At 42.4% G+C, this 19,153-nt stretch overlaps 1 protein-coding gene across 1 annotated transcript in view; it reads left to right on the top strand.

The window, feature by feature from the left end:
- MYBPH (myosin binding protein H) overlaps positions 1-19,153 on the top strand; it is a 94,345-nt gene that overhangs the window by 23,738 nt on the left and 51,454 nt on the right. The window contains exons 2-3 of the mRNA XM_077481112.1: positions 9,518-9,652; positions 16,583-16,750. Of these exons, the coding sequence (XP_077337238.1) occupies positions 9,518-9,652; positions 16,583-16,750 (303 nt within the window). The remainder of the gene's footprint in view (positions 1-9,517; positions 9,653-16,582; positions 16,751-19,153) is intronic.

The following is a 19,153-nucleotide window of genomic DNA, read 5'->3' as shown; positions in this document are numbered from 1 at the left end:
CCATAGTTTGAAGTATTACTTGGTTCCATTCTTTGCTGAGAGGAAGTTTTCCATTATTCTGCTGTCTGAGTTGAAAGGATCATTTTCAAGCCATCACCTATACTCAATTTATGTGCATAACCCATGCACTGACGGTAAGGGTCAGTCTTATTGGGTGAAGGTGATGGGATTCAGTTTCATCTTTCCTGCATGCTTATGGTGGATAGTGATCAGTTTCTTCTTGGTGGACTTTTGCTTGGATTGTTCAAATTTTAGCCTCAGTTTCCTGTTCTTAGTTGACAGGAGTGGCACCCGGTGTGGTCTTCTGCTGCTGTAGCCCATCCACTTTAAGGTTTGATGTGTTTCACGTTTATAGATGGTATTCTGCATACATTGGTTGTAAAGAGTGGTAATTTGAGTTACTGTGCCTTTCTATCATCTCAAACCAGTCTGCTCATTCTCCTCTGACATCAACAAGGCATTTTTGTCCACACAACTGCCACTCACTGGATATTTTTCCAACCATTCTCTGTAAACCCTAGTGATGGCTTTGTGTGAAAATACCAGTAGCAGTTTTTCAAATACTCAGACTAGCCTGTCTGGCACCAACAACCATGCCAGGTTCAGAGTCACTAAAATCCCCTTTCTTCCCCATTCTAATGCTCAGTTTTAACTTCAGCAAGTTACCTTCACTCTAGATGCCAAAATGCATAGATTTGCTACCATGTGATTGGCTGATTAGCAATTTGTGTTACCAAGCAATTGAACAGGTGTACCCAATAAATTGGCCGATGAGTGTAGATCCTCCTTCAGCTTTTTATTGCTGTCTGTCCCAGAATATACCACTGGGAAACTGCCCGTCACTGGTGGGAACAGGAAGTAGGGGGGAAATTTCCTCAGTTTATCTACAAATAGAAATAAAAACCTGGCAGCATTTCTATAGTATTCTCAGTCTAGCTAAAATAATAAAAAAAAAGAAAATTTGCGGATGACTTCCAATGATTTAGGCAAAGATATAGGGCACTTGTGAAATTAGGACCTAGAGGGGACTTGCATCTTAAAGGTATGATTTAAAATAAGAGTAATAAAGCATTGGAAATGCTCTTCTGTAGGAGGTAGTAAAGACCAAATCCATACTAAAATATAAAAAGGAGCATATGGTAATATTTTGAATTTGATGCCTTGTGGGGGGCGACAAGGTGATTTCCCTATTTTAGCCAAAATTGGCTACAGTTACCCAGGATTTTAAATATACAACAGGATGAACTTAATTTGATTGACATGTCTTATTCAACTTTTTTCAACGTATAATTCTAGCACAACCATTTTTTCTAGTTTTGTATAAATTCGGGAAGATATAGAACCTTGGTCAGGTTTTTTAAATTTCTATCTGTATCCCTGGTAGGGCGATCTGACATCACTATTTCTTCTTAAGACCATTGTCCCCAAACATGAGAAGGAGGTTCCAAAATTTTACAGTTATTAGCAGAACAGCAGAGGAGGGCAAATCTTCCAATGGGGATATCTATTTCAGTGACAGCTAAGAGGGGATTTCCCCTAGCTTTGGACAGATTTCCACTCACTTCCTGTTGTGTCTATGGGGACAAGAAGTGGATGGAAATCTAAAGCTGACCATGGATGGATTAAAATTTGGCCCGTTCAGCAGGGACTCATCTATGGCTGTTCCTTTTCCAGAAAAGCCAATCTAATGATCAACTTCTCTTAAACAGGACTGCTGGAAAAGTTTCTTTGGATAAGTGGCTCCAATGAAGATTGTGTAGATGGGAGAATTCATCCACTTTTTTCAATCTGACTTTTTGATCTGCCCGATAGCCTTAAAAACATTTCAAGATTTAAGGAAACCTTTATATTTTATTATCTACAGCTTACGATACATTATTGTGACCAGTGAAATACATAGCAATACATATCTGAATATACCAACCACAAACATTCACAAAACACAAAAACAGAATTGCATACTAAAAATTTGAATGACAGAGTCACAAAAAATATTGAATTTGTATTGATGCTCAGTGGTAACACTACTTTTTTCATTGGTGCTTATTGCAAAGCACATTCTGCATTGGTTCTCAGTGCAAAATTCCAACTTTGCATTGATGTTTAGTGAAATCATTAAAGCTGAATGTTCTGGGGGTGAGGCCCGGGGTGAAATTTACATTTCCAAGAATAGGAGCCAGTGGAGTATGCTGGGAATTTAAAGTTATAAGATTTTGTTAACCTATCTCCGATATTAAAGCGCTGGATATAAAATTGAGTGCCGTTCCTTAGAGTTTAACCATAGAATATGAGAGATCGACCTTTCCCGACATGCATAGGCCTTCACCTGCATCCATATGGGATGGGGCTGAGTAGAGTGAAACCTGGCTATTTGGGCCAAATGTGCCATGTAATAGTATTTTTGCACATCCAACCCTCCTTTCCTCTTAGGAGTGAATAATGTACGCTTGTTCACCCCTCTTATCCCCCATATAAAAGTAGACTTAACCTCTAGTAATGTGACACATTTTAGAAAGTGGCTGAAGTTCAACTTTAACTTTGCATTGTTCCTCAGAAAGAAACTTTAATTATGCATTGGTGATCAGATACAAATTGAAGTTTTTCTCCGAACACCAATGCAAACTTAAAATTTGTATTGGTGCCCAGGGAAAAACTTTAAGGGTGTATAATAGATGAAGATGGGCCTGCAGGCCAGTGGTAGGCTAACTGTGGTAGGCTAACTTCTCCCAGTGTCTCCTGCCTTCACGCCCCCCACCACCATCTACCTGGCTGTGTGCTGCCCTCGCCATCTCTGGCATTATTGTTCTCCCTGCCCAGATCAGGATAGGAGAGGGGTTACTACAGTGAATGCACCAGTGATCACACTGGCTGGAAACACAGTGCACAAGAAAAGGGACTCCAGGCAAGGTGATGGGGGCACTTGGCATGACGTCACCAGACAGCTGGAACTATATAATATATATTTTAGTTGCTCTGATAGAAATTAGTGATAACTGGGTGGGGGGGGGGGGGGGGGGAGTAAAGACAATGTTTGGCAGATGTAATTCACTACAATGGTGTTAGAAGGTTCCAACTTCAGCTTGTTCAATTAAGCATCAACAAAAAATAAAATGGAAGATGACTGGTTTCTATGCACAACTGCACCAGATTTCGCAGGCTCCACCTCTAGTATATCAATCACAGTGTCACCTTGCCTATCCAAAATGACAGTGTCTCCTCAAAGGCCCCCTTTGGGGCAATCATACCCCTTTGGGGTAATTATATCTTGACAGTGCTCCCCCACTACTCTTCCTCTATTGCAGCCTTGTAGCTGTATATCCAACCAGTACAAATATATCTCTTTTGAAAACAAACTCGTATACTCCCTTGCAGGAAGCAGGTCCTGAGTAGTGAGAGTGGCAGCTGTCTGAGCTAATCAGGGCTTTTATGCTTTGTATAGATGTAGTCACAGAGGGGGGATGGCACAATAATGATGTAATAAATTTACTGAAAATACTTTATTGTCCAATGGACAATTAAACAAAAAGGGATGACATCTCCATATATATATATATATATATATATATATATATATATATATATATATAAAACCAGGGGTCAAGTCCTGGGGAAAAAAGTGTGGTAACTCCCACCCAAGCTCCACTCCCCCACCAAAAAAAATAAAAAATGATACACTCATATGCACAAACGCTTCAAAAGTGGTATTCTTCATCCAATTTTCATATTGTGTGTATGGAGCTTAACTCTTAGTACATAAAAAAAATTCTCTGAATAATCAGCATTCATTCAATTGTGCTTCCATGCAAATGTGAACATCATGTTCTGATCTTTATTGGGGAATTTTATTTTGTATATAGAGTGTTTATGTGGTGAGTTTACCCTTTTCATTGAACAGAGTTTGGATAACACAGGGTTAAATGGAAAAGTCATAAATTAACTGCACATTATGTGGACAGATTGCTTGGGGAGATAGTGATGTGTTCCTGCTTCGGAGATGTATGTTAGCTTGGGGGGCTGCAAACTCTGCAGGGCTCCAACACACACTCGCTGCTATTCCAACCCTTCACATATTTCCACATAAACTTCCCTCCTGGCATTAAACTTTGCCAGGTATTGTGCCCAGCTTACTACCCCAAACTGATGTTCCCCCCTCATCTCACCTCTCTCCCTGCATGTCCTGTGAGCAGAATAGCTGATCTACCCGTCAGCTAGACCTAGACCTGATCTACCCGTCAGCTAGCTGTGATTGACAGGTAGATTGAAGCGGAAGTTGTCATGGGGCCCTCTACTGGCAATGCCTGAATGGTCAGGTGTGCGGCACTTACTATTGCGAGCTGTGTCGGCAGCTGCTGGTGTAGCACTTGCCACACAGCTCACATACTTCAAAGTCTTGCAGGACACGGCTGCTTACGGGAACTGAGTTCCTGTTGTGGAAAAAGTACAGGAACTCTGTTCCCGCAGGACTTGAGCCCTGTATATAACTCATCATACAGTATAATCTGTCTAAAAGCACTGTGACTGGAAGGAGAGAGCCAGAACCAGAGATCGGTACAGTGGGTATTTCTGCAGCACCTGACCTGGAATGAAGAATAGATGTGGGCAGTGATGGCCTGTCCATAGCTGGTGCCCAGGAGCTGCCCCCCCCCCCCCATCTATGCATCCAGCCCCCTTATTTATATGTAGGGTGTATATGGATTCTAATCAGGTTTTTTTTAAGCACCTGATTATAGCTCTAATAGGCTTCAAAAAAGGGTGGGCTCAGGGTGCAGAGCACTGCGCCCGAAGCCCATCCAGTGGTGTGGCAATAGCGAATTAATATGCGCTATTGTAACACTAATTCTCCTCCTGGCCAATCACGAAGCAGGTCCTGAGACCTGTCATCCGATTGGTTGAAAGGAGATCCGATCGGATTGGCCGCCAGGAGGAGAAGGGAGGAGACGCAAGGAAAGTGAGGAAGCAGCTGTCCACAGCCCCTGCCGCCCGGAGTGCTGACCGTGAGATGGGGTAAGTTCAGGGCCCCGATTACTGATTGGCCGACCCAAGGGTGAGGTGCCCCGGCCGGCCGACCAACCGGATGGGGGGGCACGGGTCTGTTTTTGGGCCACACTGAAGCTGTATCTAACCTATTCTTAGAAATACATTTATTTCCAGTAGAAAAAGTAGCAAATGTAGAGTTAAATATGATGCATGTAATTGAAAATGTTGCAGTTTCCTAACCAAGATTACAGACACATGGTTCAAAACGGCAACAAATCCCTTTATACAGCCACATTTATATTACTTAGGCTCTAGATATTGTCAAGGTCTTGCTTTATAAATTCCCTCCACAAGGTTAACACAGCAATGTAAGCCATTCTAATGAATAGTCTATACATGTAGAACAGCTTGCTATTAAGATGCCTGACCTTTGCTCTAACAAAGACCAACTGTACGGCATGCAAAGTACTCTCAAGACATTTCAAACTGAGAAGCATTAGACCAAGTGTGGAAAAAACTAGGAATCATTTTTAGAACGTGCGTCATGGAGAAGCATTAGAATGGCGTATTTTCCCAAAACAAATGGGGTTTTATTTACTAAAGACAAATCCACTTTGCACTGCAAGTGCACTTGGAAGTGAAGTTGCTGTAGATCCGAGGGGGACATACAAGGAAAATAAAAAACAGCATTTTAGCTTCTACATCATTGGATGATAAAATCAGCAGAGCTTCCACTCATTTCTGATCTACCCCTTAGATTTAGAGCGACTGCACTTTCAAAGTGCACTTGCAGTGCAAAGTGGATTTACCCTTCGTAAATAACCCCCTTATGTGCACTTGCAGCATTTCCTACTATTATTTCCATAGAAAGAGTGCCCACCATTTTTATTCACAATGCACCACCCCCTCCTTTGTTAGGATCTGATACATTGGTAGTTCTATCTTGCGTTTTGTTGCATTTTTCAGTACATGTATGATAGATGTATCTAAATCGCTATAATATTAGATCCCCCCCCAAACATTCACATCATAACGGAAGAACATATAGAGTGAAGGTTAATTGATACAGGGACCAAATGATCAATATAACATATAGATAATTCTGCCCCCCCCCCCCAAAAAAATCTGTGTTTTCATTGCAATCAATTCATTCTTGATTCAGTTAGATCTCAATAAATAAAACATGGTGATGGGAGGACTATGCAGCAGGAGGGAAAAACAATATATATGCTATATACAGTATATTATTCAATTTCCACTGAATACTTAATCGTTTGTGAAAATTCTCAGGCAATACAGGAAGATATTGTAACAATGCAGGGTATGCACTTGAGGTGAAGGGTCAATTAAAACAGCTGCCTAGTGTAGTTTTGCTTTAGCTTTGCAAATACTTTTCACTCAGGAGAATGTCTGTAATGAATGTTACTAAGTTTTCACATTGCATAACTTTTCATTGCTTTGCATTGCATTGCTAGTCTACGTTCATATGGGCACTGGATGCAAAATGCTTAAATAATTTACAGTATGTTGTTTCAGCCAGTATCGGGCCATGCTGCTATTCCCATTGAAATAAATTCCTAGCAGGGCTTCAGCCTTGCATGCCCTCCTTAAATCAATATGGCATAACGTAATGCCCAAGAAACACTTTAGTGTATATGGAGCCTTTTGGTTCAGTATACCTTTTTGAATACCCTTTCAATGTTAAAATAGTCAGCTAAAGTCATTTTGATTTTAAACCCAGAACCAAAAAATTTAATATATTGCAGGATTTGGGGCTTTATATCACTTTAAAGTAATGAACTTAGTGCAACACTTATTTATCTGTTTGTTTGTTTTTATATCAAAAGTTTCATTTAAAGCTGAAGTAAACTGCAGTTTTTTGTCATAATGTGCTGGTATGCATCACATACTAGCACATTATGTGAAACTTACCTTAGAATGAATCCCTCTAGGAGCTTCCATCTTCACCCGGTCTTCCCTCCGGGTTCTCCAGAGCCACAATGACATCACTCCCACACATGCGTATGGGAGCCACCATTTACAGCACATGACTCCGAAGGAACAGCATGGGTATGTCGTTCCTTCAGGGCACGGTGACATCACCCCTGCTGCATGTACAGTAAATGTCTCCTAAATGGTGCACGTTTAAGAGATATATACAGTACCTACAGGAAAGCCTTAATATCTTACCTACAGTATAGGTAAAAATTATGCATTGGAGTATACTCCCACCTTAACAAAAAAAAACAATAACAATCCAGTGGCAACACAACAGTTATCCATTAGTTCACAACATAGTATTAAACATGAATAGAAAGTGATTATCGCGCTTACCCAAAAAAATTATTAATAAAGAAGGAAAAACTAAGCAACTACACAAGAATGTGACAAAAATTCGGAAAATGGTGAAGGTGAATGTGTGGCGCTAAAAAAAGTGAATTATTTAAAAATCACTAAGTAATATACACCTTAAAAGAAAAAGTGATAAAAAAAGTGAATTATGTAAAAAAATCATTAAGTAATATACACCTAAAAGTGATAAAAACCATTGAAATAAATTCTGCTAAAATTCCCGACTGAAACACATATAATGAAAATGTCCATCATAAAAATGAAGGGGTATCCTGATAACAATGTCCTAAAGTTGTGTAGACCATCACATGGAAATGTCACCCATTGCTTGAAAGAGGGAGGATCAGGGGATTTCCAAAGTATTAAGAGCACCTCAGGGGCAGATTCCCTGCTGAACAGGTGTAAGGGGCCTAAAGGTACCCCACATGCCAGGCAAGTGACCCTGTTTTCGGTGCCCAGCGTAGCACACCCTACCTAACCTACAAGCAGCCATGTTTGCTCATTGCAATTGTAGCCCCCATTGACTAGTTGTGCATTGCAGATTCTCTGAACTCCATGGAAGTCTACCGGATAAGGTATATCTAATGGAGAGTCTCTAATAACATGAAGTACCCACACCACTTCTAGTAGCCTGGAATCTTGTGATTTTTTTTTCATAGACTTTAGGTAATATAAGGTAGCTCAGTACAGAAATCAGGAAAGCATGCTTTGTTACTCAAAATAATGTGGTTTGGTAATGTTGACATGTGCCTTATTGAATTATCTGAAATGTGAATTTCAATCAAAGGTTTACTTTTGGAGGTCAACAAAATCTTCATGATGAATTCAGGAAGCAAATCCCTAAATGATGCATGAAGAATGTGGGATTTAGTCCCTAATGTATAACTACCAGTATGTGCAGCTAGATGTGATCAAGACAGATATTAGTAAAGCTTAGATAACTTTAAAGCCAGAAAATAGCAAGTGCAGCCCCCTTTACTAAGAGCAAACCTTTGTGCTTGCCATACACACTGCGTACAGGGCCTACTAGAGATTCTCCCTGTAAGACCATAATTTTAAAAACTCCAGGAATGTCAATATGGAAAGAGGCCATGGATGAGAAAGAACATTCTGGAGGGATTATAAAGCAGTTACTCAGGATGAGCTTTCAGCAAGAACTTGCGTAACCCAACAATAAAATGAATGTTGTGGTTGGCTTGCCCAGTCAACTGTTCCAATATACCGCCCACAATGAAAAAACTATTTTTAGAAGATGATAATGATTGTCTATACAATGTGCAGCTTCTCTCAGTACCACAAGAGTACCAGAACCTGGGGTTGATTCACTAAAACTGGAGAATGCAGAATCTGGTGCAGCTCTACATAAAAGCCAATCAACTTCCAGAATTTTTTTTTGTCAAAGCTTAAAGTAATTGTAAAGTTTATTTTTAGGTAAAAATAACAAACATGTTATACTTACCTGCCCTGTGCAGTGGATTTGCACAGAGCAGCCCAGATCCTCCCCTTCTCGGGTCCCTCTTCAGCACTCCTGGCCCCTCCCTCCTGTTGAGTGCCCCCACAGCAAGCAGCTTGCTATGGGGGCACCTGAGCCGAGCCGTAGCTCCCTGTGTCCATCCAGATACTGAGCCCTGGATCTTCCCCCTTTCCCTTCTTATTGGCTGACTGACTTTGATTGACAGCAGCAGAAGCCAATGGTGCCGCTCTGCTGTCTCAGTCAATGAGGAAGGGAGTCCCGGACTGCCAATACCTAGCCATTAGGAGATAGCAGGCACAGTGCGCACCCGGCTGTGAAGCCGCAAGCTGCCACAGCTGGTTGCCCACACTTGCAATGATGGTGCCGTGGAGAGGAAGGGGAGAGGAGCGAGACTCTGGGCAGCTACAATTTTTGCAGCTGCTGACTTTTAATAAACTTACAAACGTCTGGAACTCCGCTTGAGGTTAGAAGCTGATTGGCTACCAGGCACAACTGCGCCAGATTTTGCACTTTCCAGTTTTAGTAAATCAACTCCCTTGTCTCTCTAATGCAATATGTTAATTTATGGTTGACAATAATATGATACTAAAAAGACTTCAATAATAAATGCTTTTCTCTATGCATGTTCTACATGCGTGTACACATAGTCATCAAATACTTAATATGTGTTAAAATGAACCTGCTTGTTCACAAAAATGCTTTTATTTGTTTCAGAGCCACCCAGCAGCCCAGAAAATGTTTCAGTGGATGCTGTTGATGATACCTCTCTTGGTTTGAGATGGAAAGTTCCTGAGAAGGAAGGAACCTTCCCCATTGAGGGTTACCTGCTTGAGTACCAAAAAGACGGAAGTAAGTTAATAAACCTTTCTAAACATCTATAAGTAATGATTGGATATGCAATATCTGAATTCTGGAATAAACACTGTCTGTATCATTTATACGGTATATAACTACTCACTAAAACAATTTGGTCGAATTTTGACTAAAACTTAATACAATATTGTGTTAACAATTTCTTTATTTAAATTCAGTTACATGTTTGTTCGGGCACAGCAGCCCCTTCATTTGCACATACTTTTGATGCAGATGAGGGAGGCTCTATGCAACAGCTGTAAGCGGCTGAAAACATTTTTGTTCCAGCATTTAGTGCTTTTTGTGCTGGCGTTTAGCAGTGACTATCAGGAAATCATGGGGTACGACTTGTCATGTGACTTTCCAGTCCCAAATCGCAGGACAAGTCGCACAGGTGTGAAAGGGGCCTTATAGTGTGAACCTAGCCTTAAAGAAGTTGTAAAGGCAGAAGGGTTTTTATTCTAATGCATTCTATGCATTAAAGCAGAGTTCCACCCAAAAATTGAACTTCTGCTTTAAGTGCAGGTGTCCCCCTGGCATGTCATTTTTGGGGGAGGAGCGGGCACCCTGTTTTTACGGGCACCCAGCTCCCACTTCCTCCACTGGCTCCGCAGTGCCGGAAGGAAGTTCACCTCTCCCCCCTACCTCCCTCCCTGCAATCTTCTGGGACACGTCACAGCACACAGCGTGGCTCGTGCATGTAAAGCCACAGCCTGGTGCCGCCCACAGTTACAATGCTGGTGCCTCCGAGAAGAGGGAGAGAGGAGCGGGGCTTCCTGCACCCGCATTGCTGGACCGTAGGACAGGTAAGTGTCTGATTATTAAAAGTCAGCAGCTACACTTTTTGTAGCTGCTGACTTTTAAATGGGTGGAACTCTGCTTTAAAATAAAAAACCTTCTGTGTGTTTCAGCCCCCCAAAGTACCCCCTTAATTATCTACCTGGGCCCCTTCTCTCTCCAGCGATGTCCACAATCCCCTCAGCCATCCAGGACACTCTGCCTGATTGGCTGAGACAGAACAGCGGCACTATTGGTTCCCGCGTCTGTTAATTAAAGTCAGTTAGCCAATCAAGGGAGAGAGGGGATGGGGCCAGGTCAGGGCTGAGGGGCACTTAGAGGGAGGGGCTAGGAGCAGCAAAGAGGGACCCGAGAATAGGAGGATTCGGGATGCTCTGTGCAAAACCAACTGCACAGAGAAGATGAGTATAACATATTTGTTTTTTTGTTTTGTTTTTTGTTTTTTTTTAAACGAGCCTTTACAATCACTTCAATGGGTGGAAGGTGATGAGTTGTAACACAACAAGCGTGTAATGCCCCATACACATGGTCAGACATTCCGACCACAAAATCCGTCTGATTTTTTCCGACGGATTTTGGCCAAAACTTGTCTTACATACACACGGTCGCACAAAATTGTCAGAAAATTTGATCGTTCAGAACAAGGTGACGTAGAACACGTACGAAGGGACTACAAATGGGCCAGTAGCCAATAGCTTTTGTCTCGTAATTCATTCTAAGCATGCGTGCCACTTTGTCCGTCGGAATTGTCTACACACGATCGGTATTTAAACGATAGGATTTTGTTGTCGGAAAATTTTAGATCCAGCTCTCACACTTTGTGTGTCGGAAATTCAGACGGAAAAAAGTCTGATGGAGCCCACACACGATCAGATTTCCCGACAACAAGATCCGATCACACATTTTCCGTCGGAAAAGTCCAACCGTGTGTAAAGGGCATAAGAAAGGGATAGTTTGGGGGTTGATATGCAATTTCATCTTAAACCATCTTTCAAACTTTGTGACAAATTCATAAACAAAAAAATACAGAAAAAGTAAATTATTGTATATGAAAATAATCCAATTGAAATTCCTTCATATATTTTCACAAAAAGGAAAGAAAATCCATTCACTGTGAAAAAAAAAAAAAAAGGTCAGAACCTTCAAATGGTGCTCCACCACAATTTGTGCATAAAAAATGCAAGATTTTTTAATAGTCTTATTGATAGATTGGATTTCTGTTAGTCGGTAGCGTGGATGGAAGAGATCCTGGTAACTTTAATGAAAATCAAGCAATGTAGCTCGGGAAAATCATAAGAAAATCATAGCGTAAATAAGTTGAGTACCAGTGAAAACAAGCAGACATATGAAGCAATGCGCACTTACATTAGGATATGCTGTAACTTAGCACCGACATGTACAGCTTGAGATAGATGTGCACGCTGTTCTATCAGCCGTGACGTGCCTTTCAAAACAAACATGTTAGGAACCAGCAAATCCCGATATAACGTCAGTGGAGAGCGGACATGCAGCCTCTATGCATTTCGTGTTACTCGTGTCATCAGCAACAGGCTACATTGCTTGAGTCTCACTAAACCCCATACACACTATCTGTTTTTCTGATGAGTTTTTCCTTCAGATTTACCAAACCCATATAATATGAGGTCAAACCTTAGGAGTTTCAATTTGTATGCAATCAGGCAGGTCCTTCTACTACATGGTTTTGGTAAACCTGAAGGAAAAACTGATCGTGTGTATGGGGCTTGAAAGTTACAAGGATCGCTTCCATCCATGCTACCGAGAAATCCAATCTATTGATAAGACTTTTTTATTCAAGCTTCTGGTGAGCTTGTATTTTTTATGTACAAATTGTGGTGGAGCACCATTTGAAGGTTCTGACTTGGTGCAGGGAAGGAGAGCGGAGAGGGGATCACATGACTGGCAATGTGAGAAAAGGTATTTAGGATTATAATTTTAGAAAACACACACACAGTACTTTAGATCTTCATAAAACGGAGAAGATACAAGTAATGGGGGTAAGTAACAACCACTTGAAGGATTGTCCTATAAATATCACAGTTTACATTGTAGCTATCAAATGTAAAAACATCCCCTAGTCTGACTATAAATTATTGGACTGGGTGAATGTTCTCTCTTGTATACATGCATTAAAGCCTAACTCCCAGAAACCTGAAACCCACACTGCTAGGATTAACAGCTTGTTTAGTCTAGGGGTTACAAAAAGCACTTACTTGATCCTCCATTCCACCTGCAGATGGTGCTCCAGAGTTGAACTGTCCCTCAGCATCCTCACATCCAATGCAGGGCTAGAACTGGAGACTGCTGGAGCATGGGGAAGAAGATGGTGCAGAGACCAATACATCTAATTTTATATGCCTCCTAGACTTCCTAACAAACAGTTAGCTCTTGCAGTGTAGAACTGTAGATGAAGCCCCCACTGAAAGGGAGAATTCTCAAGTTTCCTGGAGTTCAGCTTTAAGTAAATAGCAAATTGTTTCTGGTCAAACAATGCTAAAGTACCATTACTCATAGTGAGACTATCGGGTCATCTAGATCCGAATACAATCCCAATGACTACAGTCGGTCGCTAAAGCTGTGATGCTAGAAAACCTAGCACCTAGTCCTAACCTAACCTAGTCTGTTAATGGAAATAATGGTCAACAATATTTAAAAATTGTAGAATGCAGCATTTATTACAAGTTTGGTATTACCAATATCAAAGCATTAACCTTACTATATTAACATTTTTATTCTCCCTTCTAGAGATGGGTGAAATTGGGAATTTTGACTTTACCAAAATTCCTGAAAAAAAATTATAAATAAATATATTAGTAATTTGTTGCCATTTTGGCCAATCGAATTAGAATAACTGGGGATGGATAAATTAGGTTGGATATAGAGTTTTTTTTTTTTTTGGGAGGGGGGGTTATACTCTATAAATAACTCCTAGGAATTAGGTATGCTTCTTTCAACAATCTTAGACCCATTAACTTTCCAACTGTCCCCTCATTAGACATGCAGAAACAGAAATACCCCAACTTTAATACTATCATAACCCTAGGCTTTGTTTATAAAAAAAAAAAATGTGATGACTATGTCAGCACACAATGGTTTGTTGATGAACAAAGGGTTAGGATTAGTGTAGGTTTCGCATTGGAATTAGGGTTATCTGAGTTGGGGGGAGGGGTATATTGGTGGAACGGGGCAAGACTGTACAAAATAATACCATACCAGACTCACACACCCCCTCCTGAAAAACCATCAGTAATTACACAGTTCAGTAATTAGTAATACACACGGTTTTTATATTAATAAAATAAGTTTATTTAGTTACATAATTACATAGTAGGTGAGGTTGAAAAAAGACACAAGTCCATCAAGTACAACCTGTGTGGGATTATATGTCAGTATTACATTGTATATCCCTGTATGTTGTGGTTGTTCAGGTGCTTATCTAATATTTTCTTGAAACTATCGATGCTCCCCTCTGAGACCACCGCCAGTGGAAGGAAATTCCACATCTTTGCCACTCAAAAGTTTTATCCCTATTGTGGGGTCAGCAGTATAGTATTTGTATATTGAAATCATATCCCCTCTCAGGCGTCTCTTCTCCAGAGAGCATAAGTTCAGTGCTCACAACCTTTCCTTATAACTAATATCCTCCAGTCCCTTTATTAGCTTTGTTGCCCTTCTTTGTACTCACTCCATTTCCAGTACATCCTTCCTGAGGACTGGTACCCAGAACTGGACAGCATACTCCAGGTGAGGCCGAACCAAAGTTTAGTAGAGTGGGAGAATTATTGATTTATCTCAGGAGTTGATCCCCTTTTTAATGCACACCAATATTCTGTTTGCTTTGTTAGCAGCAGCTTGGCATTGCATGCCATTGCTGAGCCTATCTTCTACTAGAACCCCCAGGTCCTTTTCCATCCTAGATTCCCCCAGAGGTTCTCCCCCCCCCAGTGTATAGATTGCATTCATATTTTTACCACCCAAATGCATTATTTGACATTTTTCTACCTTGAACCTCATTTGCCTTGTAGTTGCCCAGCCCATTAATCTGTTCAGATCTTTTTGCAAGGTTTCCACATCCTGCGGAAAAGTTATTGCCCTGCTTAGCTTAGTATCGTACAGAGATTGAACTGTTTACCCCATCCTCCGGGTCGTTTATGAACAAATTAAATAGGATTGGTCCCAGCACAGAACCCTAGGGGACCCCACTTCCCACCCCTGACCATTCCAAGTACTCCCCATTTATCACTACCCTCTGAACTCGCCCTTGTAGCCAGTTTTCAATCCATGTACTCACCCTATGGTCCATGCCAACGGACCTTACTTTGTGCAGTAAACATTTATGAGGAACTGTAAAATGCTTTTGCAAAATCCAGATACACCACGTCTACAGGCCTTGCCTCTATATTTTTCAATTGATCCTGTTATCTTTTTCCAGTGTTTATTTTGGCATAAAATTTTGATTTAGTTTTAGTTATAGTCTTTTGCTTAAAATGCCATTTTAGTTTTAGTCTCATTTTAGTCATCTGCAATTGTTTTAGTCATAGTTTTTGACTAAAATGTCAGTTTAGTTTTAGTCTCATTTTAATCATCATATTTTAGTTGACTAAAATCTCTAGTACAATTTAGTTGAATAAAATAATTTTAGTCAACTAAAATCTAATGTGTTTAGTTAAATTGTAATGCCTTATTTAAGCATTTCTATGGAATTTCCAAACTCGTTACATACTCTTGGAGTAAAACAAATCTAATATTATGTTATTATTAATGGTATTAAAGTTTGAACAATCTCACAGATACAGATTTAACCAATCTGGATGGTCTGAGGAGACCCATTACGCTGCAGAGTGCTCTGGACGGTGGTCCGAGGAGACCTGTAATGCTGCAGAATGCTAGATGGTCATCTCGGGTCTGAGGGATGGCATGTAATGTACTATTCTCTGGATACCGCCATGCAGAAGGTGGTCACTGGTCAGGGGAGGCTTGTAATGCTGCACAGAGCTGGATGGTGGTCTCAGGTCTGAGGGATGGCCTGTAATGCTCAGTGCCCTGGAGGCTGGTGGTCAGAGGAGGCCTGTTGTAGTGCTGCATGATGGTCTCAGGTCTGGAGGGTTGGCCTGTAATGAATCATGCCCTGGATGCCACTGCCAGTGGTCAGAGGAGGCCTGTAATGCTATGCTGCACAGTCTGGATGGTCTGAGGAGACCCATAATGCTGCAGAGTGCTCTGGACGGTGGTCCGAGGAGGCCTGTAATGCTAGATGGTCATCTCAGGTCTGAGGGATGGCCTGTAATGTACAATTATCTGGATGCTGTCATGCGGCAGGTGGTCACTGGTCAGGGGAGGCTTGTAATGCTGCACAGTGCTGGATGGTGGTCTGCGGGATGGCCTGTAATGCACAGTACCGTGGATGCCACTGCCAGTGGTCAAAGGAGGCCTGTAATGCACACACGGTGCTCTGGACGTACAGTGTTGTCAGGGGATGCCTCAGGCCTGTTGTAATTGTAATGTACTACACACTCAATCTGCTCTGCTCTCTGCTCTGAGTGCCTGGTGGTCATCTCGTGAGACATAGGGACAGACTAAGCCTCGTTGAGACTTGGGATTGCGGAAGCAGGCAGAGCGCCATGAAAACAGGAAGTTAGCTCACGAGGGGCAAACGTCCTTGCCTGACATTTTTGTTCCATTTTTGTTCATTAACGAAAACAGATTTGATTTTTGTCATAGTTTTCATCAGTGGATGAAAATGTGCTGTACTTTTCGTTTAGTTTTCGTCACTGTAAAAATGCTGCTGACGAAAACTTTGACAAAATGTTTTTGTTGACAAAATGAACACTCTCTTTAACATTCTATTTTATTGAGGACAGTTGTTCTCAATTACAATATAATAATCTAAGGCAACATAGTCTCTTAATAATATTGTCTTTTTATCCGCAATATATACTGATTGGTTTTCTAACATCTCCTATTGCCTTTTGCATGACTAGAAACTTTGCTGTTGTGTGTATCCTCTCTCTGCAATGTGTCTGCATTGTTTTATATAAATAATGTTAGCTAGTAAAAAATAAGATAATGAAAAATTTTAATAAACATGTTAATAACATACGTTTCTTTTAGGTTCAGATTGGATAGCTGTGAACAAGGAACCCAGCATTTCTACACATTACAAGATTATCAATCTCACTACTAATGAAAAGATCCTAGTTCGTGTTTCAGCGGTCAGCAAAGCTGGATCCAGTGCACCAACAGCTCTGGAACACCCTGTTCTGGTCCGAGAAATTGTCGGTAAGGCATTCCTTAATATATGTTATGCATATATCGCAGGAGCAGTGAGATCAGTGCAATAAAAGAGGTGTGAAATTAAACACTGGGGGTTTGAAGGGCTGTGAGACTCTAGTGGAAAATTGTGTCTATTGGGGTTCAGGGAGGTATAAGAAGCTGGTGTATGCTAGCATATAGCTCAGTGGTGGCTGGTGCTCCATCGGTCAGGGGAACGGGCTGCAGACAAATCTGACAATAGATTATACCCGTCGCCACCCCACACTAACCCTCCCCCCTCATCGCTCCCTCCCCCCCTTGCACCAGCCTGCCATACCAACACCCCCCCCGGTTGCCGGCTCGCTCGCTCGCCCTCTGGCCCACCAGGCCTCCCGCCAGCCCTGCACTTATCCCATGCAGGACTTCCCCCCTCCATCTCCTCCATGTCCCGGCGGTCGTTTCTCCTCCCAGGCAATGGGGTCCCAGGATTCCCAGCCAATGGTGTCCCAGGACCTGCTTCCTGATTGGCCAGGAGGAAAAACAGGAAGACAATATTAATTCACTTATGTCACACAACAGGGTGGGCTCATGGCACAGGGCACAGTGCTCTGTGCCCCGAGCACACTCCTTTTTGAAGCCAATTAGAGCCTCTGCCTCTAATCATGTGCTTCAAAAAAAACAACACACTGGAATCCATGCATTCAGCACCCTGCATGTAGATTAGGGGCCAGCCCGTGGATTAGGGGGCTGGCTCCCCTAATGAGCGGCCCTCACTGATATAGCTGTAGTGGTAATTTAAGCTTTGTCTGGGCTGACCATGTCATTTAAGTGTAGCACATCCCCTCGTAGGAGCTGCTGGTGAATAAGCATCCCCACCCTGCACACAGGGCTGGTGCAAGGATTTTTGACACCCTAGGCAAAACCAAATTTTGCCGCCCCCTGGGATTTGCCCCTGACTGATGTGTGCTTTAGGCCGGTGCCTACCTTGCCTATAGGTAGCATCAGCCATGCTTAGACACCCGGCTCTACCCACAAGGCTGTTGTCATCTCCTCACCAGAGAGCTGTGTACACAGCAGCCCCGGTTGCACCCTAGGTGGCAGTGTGCCTAGTGGCAACACCGACCCTGCCTGCACAGCCAGGCACACTGAATTTCCACAGGCTCACTTGAGACAGGAAACAGTCCAGCAACTTCGTTTTTTTTTATTTTTTTAGGGGTTAATAAACTTGGATGGGGATAAGGGTATTATGGGATGTCCACTTCTTCACAAAGTCTCTTCAGGGACACTTTAACTATATACACTCTCTCTATACACTTCTCATCCTCCTGCACATCACTTGCTTGCAAAACAACACAGATTCAGCTGGAACACTGTTTTGTGAATCTGGCAAGGTAATCATCCAGATTAAGCAAAAGCCCTTTACAGGCAGGGACCGTGGACCTTTTTGGTTGAGTAGAAAAGGTCCAGTGTTCAGCTACATTCCTGTGGCTACTGATCCCAGCACCACCTTTTCAGGCACCTCTTCAGGCACTGCCACCTCACTTGGCTGAAGCTCCCCCGTTTCTCTAGCCCTCCTGGCTACTTCCCGCAATCGTTGCAGACTGCCACACTCACCAGCCACCTGGCTGTCTTCTCCCTGGAGATCTCCCAGACGTGCGCCCGCTGGCTCCTGCTGTCCTCACTCTTGCTCCAGTGCTTCTGGACAGGACTCCTCTGTGTGTCTTGAGAAGATCCCTCTAGCACCTGAGCCCCAGGCCTGAGGTCATTCCCCCCACACTAGGGGGTTACCCTCAATGGCCTCCGACAGCCTCCTCAGCACTCCAACTCCATCTCCCACCTGAACTCCGCACTGCCTCTGCTGGCCTGACCGAAGATGGGCCTACTCCCTGCCAGCCCATTTGCTGGGGATTGGCAGAGGCCCTCCTGAATACTCCAGGCAGTTCCTCCTTTCTGTTCCATCTCCTCCCTTTTCATCTGGAAACGACGCCAAGGTTCTAGCAAGTAGAGGGAGGTACTGCCTGATGAGTCATTCAACCTCCCTGGATCACTCACCCTGGCCCAGATTCAATACAGGCTTGGCTGCCAACCAGGCCTGACAATTTATCTACTCTACCAAAAACCTATGTACAACCTATTCTAGCACACTAGAGGGTGTTACATATGTCAATGAAAGTGAAGAACTCTTATGCCGCGTACACACGACCGGACTTTTCGACAGCAAAGGTCCGACGGAACGAATCTGTCAGACAATTCAATTGTGTGTGGGCTCCATTGGACTTTTGCTGTCCAAAAATCTGATGGACTTTAGAAATAGAACATGTTTCAAATTTTTTCACCAGAACTCCGCCGGTCTCAGTTCCTATCAAGAAATCCGCTCGCGTGTATGCTAGTCCGATGGACAAAAAACGACGCTAGGGAAGCTATTGGCTA

Source organism: Lithobates pipiens, unplaced genomic scaffold (genome assembly GCF_037356315.1).
Source record: "Lithobates pipiens isolate NorthernLeopardFrog02 unplaced genomic scaffold, aLitPip1_a1.2 Scaffold_16, whole genome shotgun sequence".
NCBI lineage: Eukaryota > Metazoa > Chordata > Amphibia > Anura > Ranidae > Lithobates > Lithobates pipiens.
This window is presented reverse-complemented; position numbering and strand designations above follow the sequence as displayed.